This window comes from Toxotes jaculatrix, chromosome 12 (assembly GCF_017976425.1).
Source record: "Toxotes jaculatrix isolate fToxJac2 chromosome 12, fToxJac2.pri, whole genome shotgun sequence".
NCBI classification, from domain to species: Eukaryota; Metazoa; Chordata; class Actinopteri; family Toxotidae; genus Toxotes; species Toxotes jaculatrix.
This window is the reverse complement of record NC_054405.1, coordinates 7766512-7780658: the sequence shown is the minus strand read 5'-3', so window position 1 is coordinate 7780658 and position 14147 is coordinate 7766512. Positions and strand designations below refer to the sequence as shown.

General features: G+C 43.3%; 2 protein-coding genes across 3 annotated transcripts; both read left to right on the top strand.

The window, feature by feature from the left end:
* Positions 1-972: 972 nt before the first annotated feature.
* Positions 973-3931, top strand: shpk (sedoheptulokinase). Its single transcript, XM_041050998.1, has 7 exons — positions 973-1184; positions 1417-1558; positions 2227-2401; positions 2489-2641; positions 2753-2928; positions 3165-3365; positions 3532-3931. The coding sequence occupies exons 1-7, from the start codon at positions 1002-1004 to the stop codon at positions 3924-3926; spliced, it is 1425 nt and encodes a 474-aa protein (XP_040906932.1). The 5' UTR covers positions 973-1001; the 3' UTR covers positions 3927-3931.
* A 965-nt stretch (positions 3932-4896) lies between these two features.
* trpv1 (transient receptor potential cation channel, subfamily V, member 1) lies at positions 4897-13965 on the top strand. 2 transcript variants are annotated; one of them, XM_041050994.1, is made up of 16 exons: positions 4897-5025; positions 7221-7439; positions 7616-7773; positions 7871-8023; positions 8250-8387; positions 8771-9075; positions 9500-9676; positions 9763-9918; positions 10011-10106; positions 10219-10289; positions 10867-11032; positions 11116-11182; positions 11405-11736; positions 11822-11943; positions 13222-13340; positions 13434-13965. In XM_041050994.1, exons 2-16 carry the CDS (start codon positions 7243-7245, stop codon positions 13526-13528), a joined length of 2352 nt encoding a protein of 783 aa, XP_040906928.1. In that variant the 5' UTR covers positions 4897-5025; positions 7221-7242; the 3' UTR covers positions 13529-13965. The 2 variants fall into 2 exon arrangements, with proteins under 2 accessions (XP_040906928.1, XP_040906929.1); XM_041050995.1 differs by lacking the exon at positions 4897-5025 and adding an exon at positions 5314-5597.
* Positions 13966-14147: the final 182 nt, after the last annotated feature.

Sequence of the window (14147 nt, the reverse complement as noted above, 5' to 3'; positions counted from 1 at the left end):
TCACTGGGTATGTTATGGGACTTGTCAGTCCAATTCTTCTGTTTGCACCAACAACACCATGTCAAATTCCTTGTATGTGTAACATACTTGGCAAAAGTGTTTCTGATTCTGATTCTTGCACAATGGGCGTCTTGTAATATGTATGGGGAGAGGGGGTTGGGATCTTATGGGTGGGGGGTCAGGGGGAGGGGGGCTGTTTGCAGGGATTTGAGTGTGTTTGTTTTCTTCTTTCTTAGTACTTTAGTATTTATTATTCCGATTTTAATTTCTTTTGTTTTGACCTTCACTCTCTCTGACCCCAGGAAACGCACTCTCATTTTATCTGCATTGCAGTTGTATGTACAGCAAAGTGACAATAAAGATTTGATTCAAATCAAAGAATAACCAATTTTCTATTGTGAAAAACAAAACCAACAAGAAAACTATTCCAGTCTTTGTGACTGCTATTTGTTTTAATTTGTTTAATTTCTCAAAACGCACATAAGCTATTTACAACGCTTTAAATACAATAAAGTGGTTTATAAACAATATAAATATTATGGGTGTACTGGGCCCACGTGAGCCCATGTTTCACAGACATACTGTAGTCTTAGCTGTAGTATACATAACAACATTTCATGTGTACCTCAGACAGGAATCAAACCCTTCTCACGGAGAATATTTTGATTTGTCATGGCAGGAAGCACATGTCTACCTGAGTGGAATGTAGTGGAATGTAGACATTATTGATACTGTTCTCCAGTGTTTGACAAGTTGAAATGTACACAATGAGAAGAAATTAGAAATGATTTTGGAAGTTAGAAAGGAATTCTATTCACTGTCAAGTCACTGGCAGAAGCAGAAACAATGATGTGGTTTTCTTATATGTGTTTCTTTTCTTTCTTTTATTCATGTGTTTTATCACTAGAGAGTTATTACAACTAACTAAAGGGGAAACTTCTGATTTCCTAATTTGACTTGAACACATCAGCGTTGACTTTGCTCCCTCATGATGATGCCGTATGGCTGAGGGGACCGTGCCGAAGCTCACAGTTTCATCCGCCGTCATGTCGACCTATATCCTGGGTCTAGACGTGGGAACCACCTCGGTGAAAGCAGTTTTAATAGAAACTGACTCCAGAGCGGTGGCTGCGGCTCACGCTTTGCCTACTACGTCCGATATAATCGACAGTAGCGGGATCAAGGTGTGTACATTCACGCGCCAAATAACTTTACCTGTAGCTCGGGAATATTAACCCTGCTGAATATGTGTGTGTGTGTGCGTGTTTGTGTGTGTGTGTGTGTGTGTGTGTGTGAGAGAGAGAGAGAGAGAGAGAGTGAGAGAGAGAAAGAGAGTGAGAGAGAGAAAGAGAGAGAGAGAGATACCTGTGTGTGTGAGACCTGTGCGTAACCTGGCTGTATGTTCTTGCCGCGCAGGCCAAAGAGCAGGACACTGGTCGGATCATAGACGCTCTGAATCGGTGCATCGGCCTCCTGCCCAGAGACAAACTGCAGCATGTCAGCAGCGTCGGGCTGTCCGGACAGATGCACGGGGTTTTATTCTGGAAAGCAAAGAGCGGTGAGACCAACACCTGCCTGCGTGCACTGTGGGGGCATTTCATAACAATGTGTGGTAAATTGTGCAACAGCAGCTCTGTGACACATGAGCAGTTTGAGAAGGAAGGGCACTGATATCTTCATTCAGTTATTCATTTGATGGATGGATTCAATGTGAGATAAACCATAGGCAACAGATTTTGAATGTGTTGCTCTGAAATGTGTCCCCCACTTCTGTGTAATTATTAACACAGATTTGGTGAGACAACAGTTCACATAATGTTTAACCAGGCTGCAGGCCGTGGAGACAGATTCTATTGTAATAGCCGTGGGGATTTGGACAAAGTCTTTGAGGGAGAGAGGTGTTTTCTCAGACTGCTGCCTTCTGGTCATTACCCAGTCTGTTACACTGAAGGCTTTTAACATGCTTTTTAAAAAATGGATTGAGGAACTGGGCAGTCAGAGTTAGTGAAAAAGTAACTCTTCTTTCAAACTAAACTTTGTTTCCCTCTGCTGGCTGCATCCAAAACTTGGTTTTCAAATAAGTTTGTAATCAATCTGATCCTACTGTGTTGTCGTCTAAACAAAACTAAAATCAAACCCAGTAAATCAGATAATGCTTATTTTGTGTGAGCAAAGGCTGAAGTTAAGGTCTGTTATCTTGTCCTTCGTGCCTCTCACCCCTTGCAGGTTGTGATTGGTCAGGCAGAGACTTCTTCACAGCCAGAGACACCAGTCAGCTGATCACTTGGCAGGATGGGCGCTGCAGCAGTGACTTCCTGTCTTCTCTTCCAAAACCAGACTCACATCTCAGTGTAGCCACGGGGTTTGGCTGTTCAACAATCTTCTGGTACATGAAGCACAGGTCAGCAAACACTTAAAAACAAAACACCTCATGTGGAGTTTATTGCACCACTTGTTTTTGTCACGAGTAATTGTGGTTTCACTACAGGCCTGGGTTTCTTGAGAACTTCACAGTTGCGGGTACCATCCAGGACTATGTGGTGTCCATGCTGTGTGGTTTGGATGAGTGTGTGATGACACCTCAGAACGCTGCAAGCTGGGGTTTCTTCAACACTTCCTCTAATCAGTGGAATATAGGCATGTATGTAAAGTGCCTAACTTCCTGTTTTAATAACATTTGAGTTCTGTGCTAAAGCTGCCAGAGTGTTTTTTTTTTAACAAGATACATCCACTCTGTGTGTGCTTGCTCTAGTCTGAAGGGTGCTGGCTTCCCTGTGACCCTCCTTCCTCAGTGTGTGCCATCTGGTGCCTTGGCAGGACAGACGTGCTCTGTCTGGCATGGTATTCCTGCTGGGACGCCTGTAGGGGCCGCCCTGGGAGACTTCCAGTGCTCCGTCTACTCCTGCATGAGTTCTCAGACAGATGCAGGTGAGACAGGAAGTCCAGTCACCTCTCTCTGGCTCACACCTAATGCACTGATTGTATTGTACTCTCATAATTTATTTTATTTTTCATTTTCGAAATAAATGAAGCTTTTGTAAGGAAAACATTTTGCCCATGTATCTGAATTATGATGGAAATAAATGAATAATTCAACTTACGCTGCATTGTTGACGGCCTCATGCTGTCATACTTCACACTGTATCTTTCTCCTGAATTTCCAGTTCTTAACATAAGCACCTCAGCCCAGCTGACCTACGCCATGCCAGCTGACTTCAAACCTCCAGATTCTCCTCAGCCTGCCTCCTCCATCTCCTACTTCCCCTACTTTGACTCCTTGTACCTGGCGGTGGCGGCGTCGCTCAATGGAGGGAACGTACTCGCCACTTTTGTGGAGATGCTCACTGCTTGGATGAAAGAGCTCGGTATGTGTTTTATCTACAGATGAAACTGAATGTTACTGATATTTTGTGAAATAAAATGTTCCTTCTTTAAGCTCACTGTTGACATATATTGTACACATGCAGTAACTTACTTTTTTTCAAATATATTTCATCCAAATGTTAAATTGCTCCCTCTCACCCGTCACAGATGCTGAGCTGAGTGATTCGTGTTTATATGAGAAGCTGATTGGTTGTGCCTTGAAGCAGGAAACCAGTGACCTGACAGTGAGTCCTATGATCCTGGGAGAAAGACACAACCCTCACTGCCTTGGTCAGGTGACCAACATCTCTGCCTCCAATCTCACTCTGGGTCATGTGACTAGGGCGCTGTGTCACGGAGTCCTGGACAACATCACCTCCATGATGCCTGCCGAGCGTCTTCAGCAGGGGGGGGTCAGCAGGATTGTGGGCAGTGGGAGCGCGCTCTCTCGTAATGAGGTGCTGAGGCAGGAAGTGGAGAAAGTGTTTCCTCAGCCTGTGGTATATGGACAGAACGCAGACTCTGCTGTCGGCGTGGCCATGGTCCTCTGTGACCGGCTTTGACTGAGACTTGTAATCCACAGGGAATCCCTGTCTGTTTACATGATTAACTAAAACCAGAATTTTGCACAGTTCAGATCCAATGCTATCGCTTTGTTTCAAAAAGGAACCATCAGGCAGACTGAGATGCTGCAGCATGTTTTGATCTGTGAATGTATGTGCCATGAGATGGTGAAATTTTTTTGGGACCAAATGATTGACACACTGGCTCAAACTACCTGCTGAGTGCAGCTACAAACCTTGCCATTTAAATTCTCTGTGACTGAACAGCTATTAGCAATGTACCTGACATTTCTGGATCTATTTTGTTGTTGTGTAGTATTTTTTTTTCAGCACTAAATTAATATGGCAACAAATATTTCTGCCATTTTCAGTAAAAAAAAATCGTCTGTGGAGCTAATTTCTCCACTGACAGCAACCTCATTAGTGTGGTAAACAGCGCAGTAATAAAATATACTGTAAAACCCCACGTTCTACTGTCACTTAGCTTTACAGCTGTTGGTTTCTGCTGCTGTTGTATCTGCTTCTGATACAGCTGTAACTGTGGAAAAAGAATTGCCAGTCATTCATTTTGCTACTCATGCAGCATTCTGTTGACTACAGTTAATATGCAGATCTAGTCCATTTAGTCCATGATCATATTCTTGTGCATGGAAGTTTTGAATAGAAAGCATTAAAATTCATACTTAAAAAGGCAGAAACACATTGAATGACGTAGCACCAGGCTGCTCAGTAACACATAAAGTTTTGGCTGGTCTGGTGCCTTTTTGGGTGACATTCTAATTATTCTTTTCTGGCTTGTGCCAACACTAATCATCTCACTGTGTTAAGGCATGGTGTTCTTGTTTAACTGTGAATAAAGGAAGTTATCTCCAGAAAGGAAACTGCACTGGTAGGCAGAAGCTCTGCAACCACACACTCAGTCACAGGACCACAGCAGCACGAAAAACACACACAGCTATGGAACTGAAACTAAGAAGAGTCTAATGAGACACACAGGAAGCGCTTCAGCAGCATTAAAGACTTAAATAAAGTGGGCTTGCTTAAGAAGCTTTAGACACAAGTGACAGACTGGAGCAAGAAAAGCAGAATTTCAACAGGAGTAAGTTTTCTTTTTTGATTTTTAAAAAATGTTTTCATGTTATTTTTTTTATTCTGCCTCTGGTCTTTCCTTGATGGGAACGTCTTTCCTGCTAAGTGCTTCAGTTGAACACTCAAATAGAACGACTACTTAGTAGAACATGTCAATTAAATTATCTTTTCAATATGCCAGATAAAGTTTTAAAAGCTGTTTACGTTATGTTTAACTGCTCTTTCAGCTCCTCTCTGATGAACTCATGGCAAAACACACACACACTGTCACATGATACAGTGATGGGGTTTTTTTTTTCTATTGCTCTGATGGTATGGTCCGGGATGGTCAATACAGCATCCTTTTAAGCCCTCAGTCTTGCAGTAATGTGGTCTGATGTTCCCTAGGGCGGGTCACTTTATCTCCCCTTGGTTTGCTCCTTCCATCTCATCTCTGTTACATGCAGCGAACATATTCAGACACAACACAATAGGATTCACACACCCAGATTTCTGCAGGACACGCCACTGCGTACTGTTGTTTTGCTTTTGACTTCAAGTTTTTGTCAAGAGGATAATCTGAAAGAGGAGGAAATCTTTCTGGTGAGTCAGATGATGTATTATGGCTTTGTTTACCAGTTCCAATTGATTCGATTGCTTCAGGTAATGAAGAGTATGTTCAGCATCTTTAGTACCATGAGCAAAATCCTCTGTGTCAAAATGTACAATTATTTTCCCTTCTCATGACATGTAACTGATGTTTTAGGGTTTTTTTTGTTTTTGTTTTAAATGCAGATTTTTCAAATGATAGTTTGCACAGCTTGGGTTGTGGTTTTATGAGGAAACAGATAAACGGTGCAAACAGATTTGAGATTTCTGTCTTTAAGATTAAGAGATACTTTATTAATCCCCGTGGGGAAATTTGGTACATTTTACAGTCTTTTATTAATAATCAGAAGAAGTCTAAATCTGGAAGATTTTACTGAGAACCAAGGCTTGCATTACTGTAGGTCAGATCAGATCAGTGGATTCATGAATAATACAGCAGGACATAGATACGTGGTGTGGATGAAGGTGCGTCTGCAAACACAATTTACCTAAAAAGACATGTAGGTATGAATGAATTTTGTAAGTCTTATTTGAAAATTGTGTAGCTCCAGGTTTTTAAATGAAAGAAAATGTTTAATTTGTCATTCATACATGTTAAAGAATACATTTGTGTTTCATCAGAACATGGAGTTTACTTCTCTGTTTTTCCATCTTTTGTTTGTTGCTGTGATATATATTAGTCCCATGATGGTCATGGAGTCTTGCAGTGTTTCCAGTGAGTCATTAATTCCCCCCCTTTTTTCTTTTAAGAAAAGGAGAACAAGAAGCCACCAAAGATATAGGTTCCCGTTGTCCTTAACACATCTTCCTTTACATTAAAATATGTGTCATTTCACTGTGATCATCTTAACTCTACAGGAAGATTTTCACTTCATTTACTCAGTGATTCTGTTGCTACACATCTACGTAACTGTGAATGGTTTGATTATTCTGCAGAGAAGTGGCTAACAGATCAAGTGCTGTGTGTAGTGCTGTCACAGAAATCTTCTTCTAAATAAACTCCTTTGTGAGTTATTGTGGGTGAAGCATCACAAGTCTATCCGTGCCTGTAAAGGTCACTGAGGTGATCCCCTGTGATCCCCTGTGGTAAACAAGCTTCAGACCCAGCTGATACAAACACACAGGAAATAATGTGGTAACACTCAATACATTGTCTCATTAAAACATTATAATGAGATGCAATGCGTGTGTGTGTGTGTGTGAGAGAGAGAGAGAGAGAGCATGTGTTTGTGTGTGTGAGAGCGTGTGACCCATTGACACAGTTATGAGCAGTTCAGCCAAAGTGTAATTTTCACATTTCTCAGGTTGTTCGACTTGAGTAATCTTGTTTTTTTTTAGCATTTTGTGTGGCAGAATTTTTTTTTTTAATCTTGACATTCCTTGGAAGGCTCCTAACTGGTCAACAGAAAATAGTAGAAAACAGTGCTGAAAGTTTTCTACACTAAATGATTTGTGACTGGGTCTTGTGCACCTTATAAACATATAAAATCTGTGGTAGAGAATGAGTTGATTCACCACATATGTACCTGTACATGTTGAATTATCTTCACTGGATCTGTTGGTTGTTATCTGAACCATGTGCACTTGCGTGTACACGTGTGCCATATTTCCACACAGATCACTGCAGAGAGAGGTAAAGATGGAGATGTCCGACTTCTCCCTGGAGGCAGACGACAGGACAAAGGAGGAGAGAATGCAGCAAAGACCACCAAAGAAGTCTGGTTTGCTCTATGCTTGCTGTTTCGGGGAGGCCCCCATGGCTACCATGGACACTGTTTACCAGGAGGAAATGGAGCCCATCGCTCCTAAAGTCAGAATCAATCTCGGCTTTTATAAGTGAGCCTCTCCATGCAATGATAATCTGGTTGCTGCCTTTTTAAAATCATATCACAGATGCTGTGTATTATCAAGCCCCACAGTACTGATTAATGTGGAGTGGGAAGCTGCTTGACCTTTTGAGTCACATGTATTTTTTGTGAACCAGCTGTGTGTGAAATATATTTTGTTTGTAGAGCGAGTCAAGGTGAAACGGAGGCCCAGCAGAATGAAGACAGCAAGAGATTTACCAATGCTAGCTTGTTTGAGGCAGTGGCCAGCAGGGATGTCAGACAGCTGGACGGCCTGCAGCTGTACCTGCACCAAAACAGGAAGAAACTCTCGGACTCCTTGTGTAAGTGTGGCAGGACCCACAATGCAGCAGCTGCTGCACCAAACTGTAAGCTGTTGGCCTGTGTGTTAAATCCCTGAATGTCTGGTTACACCTGCAGATCAGTCGTACGGCAAAACACCCCTAATGAAGGCTCTGCTGCACCTCAAAGACAACAAGAATGAGACTGTGGAATTGTTAATTGACATTTCAGAGAAGATGGGCGACATTAAAAAGTTTGTGAACGCAGCCTACACCAAAAGCTATTACGAAGGTAACCTTTTTTTTGTGAATCATGGGTGCTTGAATTTGACATAATCCTTCCTTATTTGACCCCACACTATCTGTCTACATCTTTTCAATCCTCCACATGAAGCAGAGTTGCTGTGAGAATGATCTCTAAATTAACTTTTTCCATCATTAGCTACAAAAAAAAAAAAAAAAATCTAGAAAGAAAAATGACAGATTTTCTGATATATGTTGATGTGTGACTCCGACAGGCCAGACAGCGCTGCACATAGCCATCGAGAGGAGGAGTCTTTTCTATGTAAAACTACTGGTCAGTAAAGGAGCCAATGTCCACGCCAAAGCCTGTGGAAAATTCTTCCAGCCACATGACGGCCCCTACTTTTACTTTGGTGAGTCCATGCTGCAGCAGAAAGGAGCTCCTGCATCCGGAGCCTCATACAGAGATCATATATTGGGAAGTATCACTCTGTGTGTGAGAGTTTTGGCAGCATCTTTGCATTTTTATCAAATTTCTTAATTTTCCAAAATTGTATCTCATTATTTTCCCTTCAAGTAATTGTTCAATATTGTTACATAACTTAGTTAATAGAGAGATTTGGTGTTGCACCTTCATTAAGTCAGGTTACAAGAAGAATGGTCAAAATGACTCTAGCAGAAGCAGAGATATTTTTTTTGCTGGTATGACAGGAATACGCTGCCGTAGTTATGCAGGGCAAAAAGCTGTAAGTAAAGATCGGCCTCTGACAGGAGTCCCTCTCTGTGCTGTCCTCAGGTGAGCTGCCTCTGTCTCTGGCAGCCTGCACCAACCAGGCCGACATGGTGGACTTCCTGATGGAGAACGAGTACCAGCCAGCGGACCCAAAGCTGGTGGACTCACAGGGCAACACGGTCCTACACGCTCTGGTGGCGGTAGCTGTAGCTGACAAGTCTAAGGAGAACACAGAGTTCATCACTAACATGTACGACCGCATCCTCAAGATCACCGCCAGACTGTATCCAAAGTTGAAGCTGGAGGACATCGTGAACAGTGAGGGTCTAACACCTCTCAAAATGGCTGCCAAGATGGGCAAGACAGGGGTCAGTACACACATGGCTAGATTAATGATTAAAATTCAAAGGGGCCCAGGGACAAAAATGTCATTTGGGCCCCCAAGCTCCACCGAGCTGAGGTCTACTAATTTCAGTTTCTTGTGCATGGGCATGTATTACAGGGAAAATGAGAAAAATTTTTCAAACGTTTAAATATGAGAAATTGTGGCTTTTAGGGTAACTGCATCACTTGCCCCATGTGTAATTCAGACACACTGATTGTGTAAAGGACAAGATTAATAATCCACTCGACTGAAATTGTGGACTTGAAGACATGAAGTCATTCAAGAGGCCTCCTCGGTTCTGCTGCCTGGCTGCTAGTTCCAGGCAAGTGTAGAGTTTCAGTCTTGATGCTGAGCTGCCTGAATGAATGACAGCAAACCTTCTGGCTTTTCTTCTCATTTGTCTGCAGGTTTTTTCACATATCCTGAAACGGGAATTCCAAGAGAGCCACAATAAACATTTGTCCCGTAAATTCACTGAATGGGTTTACGGGCCCGTCCACTGCTCCCTGTACGACCTGGCCTCTGTGGACTCATGTGAGGACAACTCGGTCCTCGAGATACTGATCTACGGCAGCGACATTCCCGTGAGTCCCGGCATCATGAGCCCAGTCAGAACGTCTGCTGTCGTTCTTCTTCACTCAGACATCCGTGTCCTCCTGTTTCCTCGCAGAACCGTCACGAGATGCTCCAGACGGAGCCTCTGAGCCGGCTGCTGGAGGAGAAGTGGAAGAGGTTTGCAGGTCGAATGTTTTGCTTCAACTTCCTAGTCTACCTCACGTACCTGATCATCTTCACCATTGTGGCCTACAATAAGAGGCCTGGAAAGGTGAGCTGGCTGCTGCAAGCTGTGTGACAGATGTGTGTAGCCTGTCCCTGACAGATGTGTGGTGATGCTGACGTTTGTTCTCTGCCTCACAGCCACCGTTTCCCCGAGAACACACTACAGAGGGTTACCTGTATGTCTCAGGCCAGCTACTGACAGCACTGGCAAACTGCTTTTTCTTTTGCACAGGGGTATGTGGCTGCTCTTGTGTTTTAAATTAAAATCCAACCTCTCTTATCCCCGCCCCTTTGGAAATTGTATTCCAATAATCTGACTGATCAAAAACCATATCTATATCCCTAGATAATTGATATGAAGAGGAAGCGGCCGAAGCTGCAGACCTTGCTGATTGATGGATATTACGAGATTCTTTTGTAAGTGGTAAAGCTTTTTTTTTCTTTTTTCTCAGATGTGGTCAAACTGAAAGAGCTTCCTTGTACACATCATATTTACCTTCAGCGTCCGCTGCCGTTGTGAGGTCTAACAAATGTGTTGAATGAAACATTTTTTTTAAAAAACTCTCCACAAGGTGCACTTAAACTGCAATCTATTGTAACGTCACTGAGTGTGTGTGTGTGTGTGTGTGTGGATGTGAAAATAAGTCAGCACCAGGAGGAAAAGCCGTGTTTCACTGCTCTCTGGTGGTCATTTCCTTCTCTGTTTCATCTGGTCAGAACTGTGCTCCGTTGCATCACCCAGCAGACATAAGTTGTAGCACAATGGAGTACACCTGTACATCACTGCTGCTACGTGATAGTGTTCAGCTGGGGTTTCAGAAGCACCTGTCTTCACATGTCCTAGTTGCAGTCTGTCTTTCAGATGCATATTAAACATAGGATTTAATTGAATCAGCAGCTCATGGAGAGCATTCATAGATGCATAGTTGACGTCTCTATAACTGAAATATAAACTAGATAAACTGTATTATTACGTCATTACTGTCGCTTGTAGTTTTTCGCAGGCCATCCTCTTCCTGGCCTCGACCATGCTGTATATGTGCGGGCGACAGGAGTACCTCGGCTTCTTGGTGCTGTGTCTTGCTCTGAGCTGGGTGAACCTGCTCTACTACTCCAGGGGTGACAGACACATGGGCATCTACAGTGTAATGATACAGAAGGTAGTCCACACAGGCTGAGCTGCACCACAGTGAACGTCACAGTGAACGCTCTCAACCCTGAAGCCTTTTGTCCCTTTTTGCAGATGATCCTCAGTGATATCCTGCGCTTCCTATTTGTCTACGTTGTCTTCCTCTTTGGATTTTCAGCAGGTATTTTCATTTTTCCTCTGCAAATGAAAAGAGTCATTCAAAATTCTCTCAGGCCTGAAAATAGAACTCACAAAGTAATATTATCAAGGTTTTACTTAGTTTTTATCGATTTGAAAAGTTGCGCTCTCTTACAATTACTCTCCAAAACAAATAACAGGAGCTTTGAGTTAAGAACTTGTACCAGCATCACCACAATCATCCTCTTCTTGTGTCCTGTCCCAGCGGTGGTCACCCTGCTCATAGAGCCTCCTGCGAGAAACACGACTGAAAGTAGTACACGGATGGGTCTCTATGGTCCCACTGGCTCTGATGAGGAGTGCGTGAAACCCACCTTCAGAAACATCTCTTACACCACGCTGCAGCTCTTCAAGTTCACCATCGGCATGGGTGACATGGAGTTTACTGAGAGCTACCAGTACAAGGAGGTCTTCTACGTGCTCCTCATCGGCTACATCATACTGACCTACATCCTGCTGCTCAACATGCTTATCGCCCTCATGAACCGCACCGTGGAGAAGATCACCGCAGAGAGCACCAGCATCTGGAAGCTGCAGGTGAGGCATCCTGAAGGTTCATGGGGTCATGTGAGTGTCTCTTACAGGAAGCTATGGTTTGACCGAGTGCTGTGACTGTTTTCAGAGAGCCATCACTATCCTGGACATGGAGAAAAGGCTGCCTTGCTGTCTGAAGAGGAGGTTACGTTGTGGGGTGCTGAAAAAACTGGGCACAGCTCTTGGCGATGACCTTCGCTGGTGTTTCAGGTTCACTTCTTTCAGATGTATATTTTCATAATATACATAAATAAAGACCCTGAAAGCCCAGCTGCTGTGTGGAAAACACACAGCTGAAGCACATATAACCTATGCTTGGGCCATGTTAGGGGTGTGGCTGTGGAGACGGCAACGTAGGTCTGTCCCAACAGCACTGCCATGTTGTTGACCTTTGTGGGTTTGATGTCTCAACTAGACAGCTGCACAGATTTCCATGAAATGTAGTACAGGCAACTTTTCATCTAGGCTGAGATTTTTATTTGTCCAATACTTCTACGTGCAGAACTAATGACATTCCCATCAGCCTCAGCTGCACTTTGTTTGGTTGGTGCTAAGCAAATACGGGCATGCTAACATGCTGAATTAAGATGGTGTATGCTGTAAATAGCTAAATATAAGCAAGTTAGCATTATCATTGCGAGCATGTTAGCAGGAGGGTTTAAGCAAGTGCTCAGATCACTGCTGTGAGTAAATAAAGTCTTACAGAGCTTCTAGCATGGCTGTAGTATCTGAGTCTTGTTAGTATATAAATGGTGCATATTCCAAAACAATGTTGTGTATAGTGAAGCTACTACATGTAATCTGCAGTGTGTGCTGTACCTGCTGGACACTGAAGTCACTAAGCCGCAGAGTCAGAGTACAAGTGATTCAATAAGCCCTCCCACCCCCAGCAGATGAATGCTGCCCCGGATAAAGAACAGAGAGAGGAACATGATGGTTGAATTACATTTCCATTCGTTAGAGTTATTAGTGACAAGCAGAGGGAAGTTTTGTGATGGCCTGCGCTATTCATATGCCCTCTGCTCAGTAGTGGCCCAGTATCGTCTCCTGTTGTGCTGGATGAGACACAACATCTGTGTGTGTGTCTATAAATGTCTGGGTGGGTTTGTGTCAGGAAGGTGTTGCTGTGAGAGGTGTAGGGCTGTCATCTGACCTATACAGTTATACAGTTACTATACAGTTTTTTATAGTAACTGGGCATGAGACATTCTCTGCTATATTGCAAGGTTTCATCTCCTAACATTGAGCACTAAAAATCCCTTGCACCAAACTGTTTGACTCTACAGAACAATCTCCTGAGCAGCAAAAAAAAAAAAAAAAAGCAAACAAAGGTTTAGGCTTGAAGATTTAACTAAAAATGCAGCTGTGTGAGCAGGATCGATTGAAGTGCGGCACACTGTTCTTCATTAATTTGCCTTCTCTGACAGCTGACTGATGTGTCACACAGCAGACAGTAATTGGAGCATGTGTCTCTTCGTGTCGTCTCAGAGTGGAGGAAGTCAACTGGAACAAATGGAACATCAACCTGGGCAAAATCGATGAGGATCCCGGCTGTGATCATACAACATCGCCTGGTTTACACTCCCCGCAGCGCAGACGAAACACAGGTGCACAAACATGGATGCAGATTCAAGGTTTCTAAATGAGAACATGCTTTTTGGTAATTCTGCTCTAATAACATTTCCTTCTTTTTTCCACAGGGAGGAGCTGGAGAGGCTTTTTCTTGGAAAGCAGACGGCAGCGGCGCACAACTCAGCCCACGGAGATGAGTTTTGTGAACACCCCACAGGTCTAAAGAGACAGCAGAGAGCTTCACTCTCAGCCTGACGGACTGGAGCAACGAGGCGTTCAAACCTAAAGACAGTGTTCAGTTTCAGTTCCCCAAGAAATTTAACCACCATGTGTTAACTGCCTTTCTGATACTGACTGATACTCCACTGCCAGCCTGATCTTCATCTCTGAAGCAATATTTCACCGACATGAGCATAGGCGAGGAGGATTTTGTAGATATGTCTGACTGATATAATTATATTAACAGGTAGAAATTGTGAATGCTGAATGCAGCAAGGAAAACATGCATCTGAAATACAGTTAATTAACCAAACCATTTAATCCAAAGGCTTATGCGCATGCTGTTTCTGCCAGGATGCACATCCTCTCTGCAAAAAAAAAAAAAAAGGTCATAACCTGCCAGCACCTATGGCATCGCTCAAAATCCTTCATGGAGTAATACTGATCACGAAGGTGCTGATCCTGCCCTCCTGCTGCGTGCCCTTTATACAAGTCCCATTTTCATCACAGCCAGACAAGCAAAATCTACTGTAGCCAGATCGTCCTGCGGATTTCACAGCTTGCTTTGTCTCCCGTTCTTCCTGTTTCTATTTGGCAGAGGCAGGCTCGGATAAATGGCATGA

What these genes read in the sequence shown, in the direction of transcription:
- shpk (XM_041050998.1), top strand. Translation starts at nt 1,002, where the DNA reads ATGGCTGAGGGGACCGTGCCGAAGCTCACAGTTTCATCCGCCGTCATG. An exon ending in TCGACAGTAGCGGGATCAAG is followed by an intron (nt 1,185 to 1,416) that starts GTGTGTACATTC and finishes CTTGCCGCGCAG; the next exon opens with GCCAAAGAGCAGGACACTGG. An exon ending in AATCAGTGGAATATAGGCAT is followed by an intron (nt 2,642 to 2,752) that starts GTATGTAAAGTG and finishes TGCTTGCTCTAG; the next exon opens with TCTGAAGGGTGCTGGCTTCC.
- trpv1 (XM_041050994.1), top strand. Translation starts at nt 7,243, where the DNA reads ATGGAGATGTCCGACTTCTCCCTGGAGGCAGACGACAGGACAAAGGAG. An exon ending in CACCAAAAGCTATTACGAAG is followed by an intron (nt 8,024 to 8,249) that starts GTAACCTTTTTT and finishes TGACTCCGACAG; the next exon opens with GCCAGACAGCGCTGCACATA. An exon ending in TCTACGGCAGCGACATTCCC is followed by an intron (nt 9,677 to 9,762) that starts GTGAGTCCCGGC and finishes GTTTCCTCGCAG; the next exon opens with AACCGTCACGAGATGCTCCA.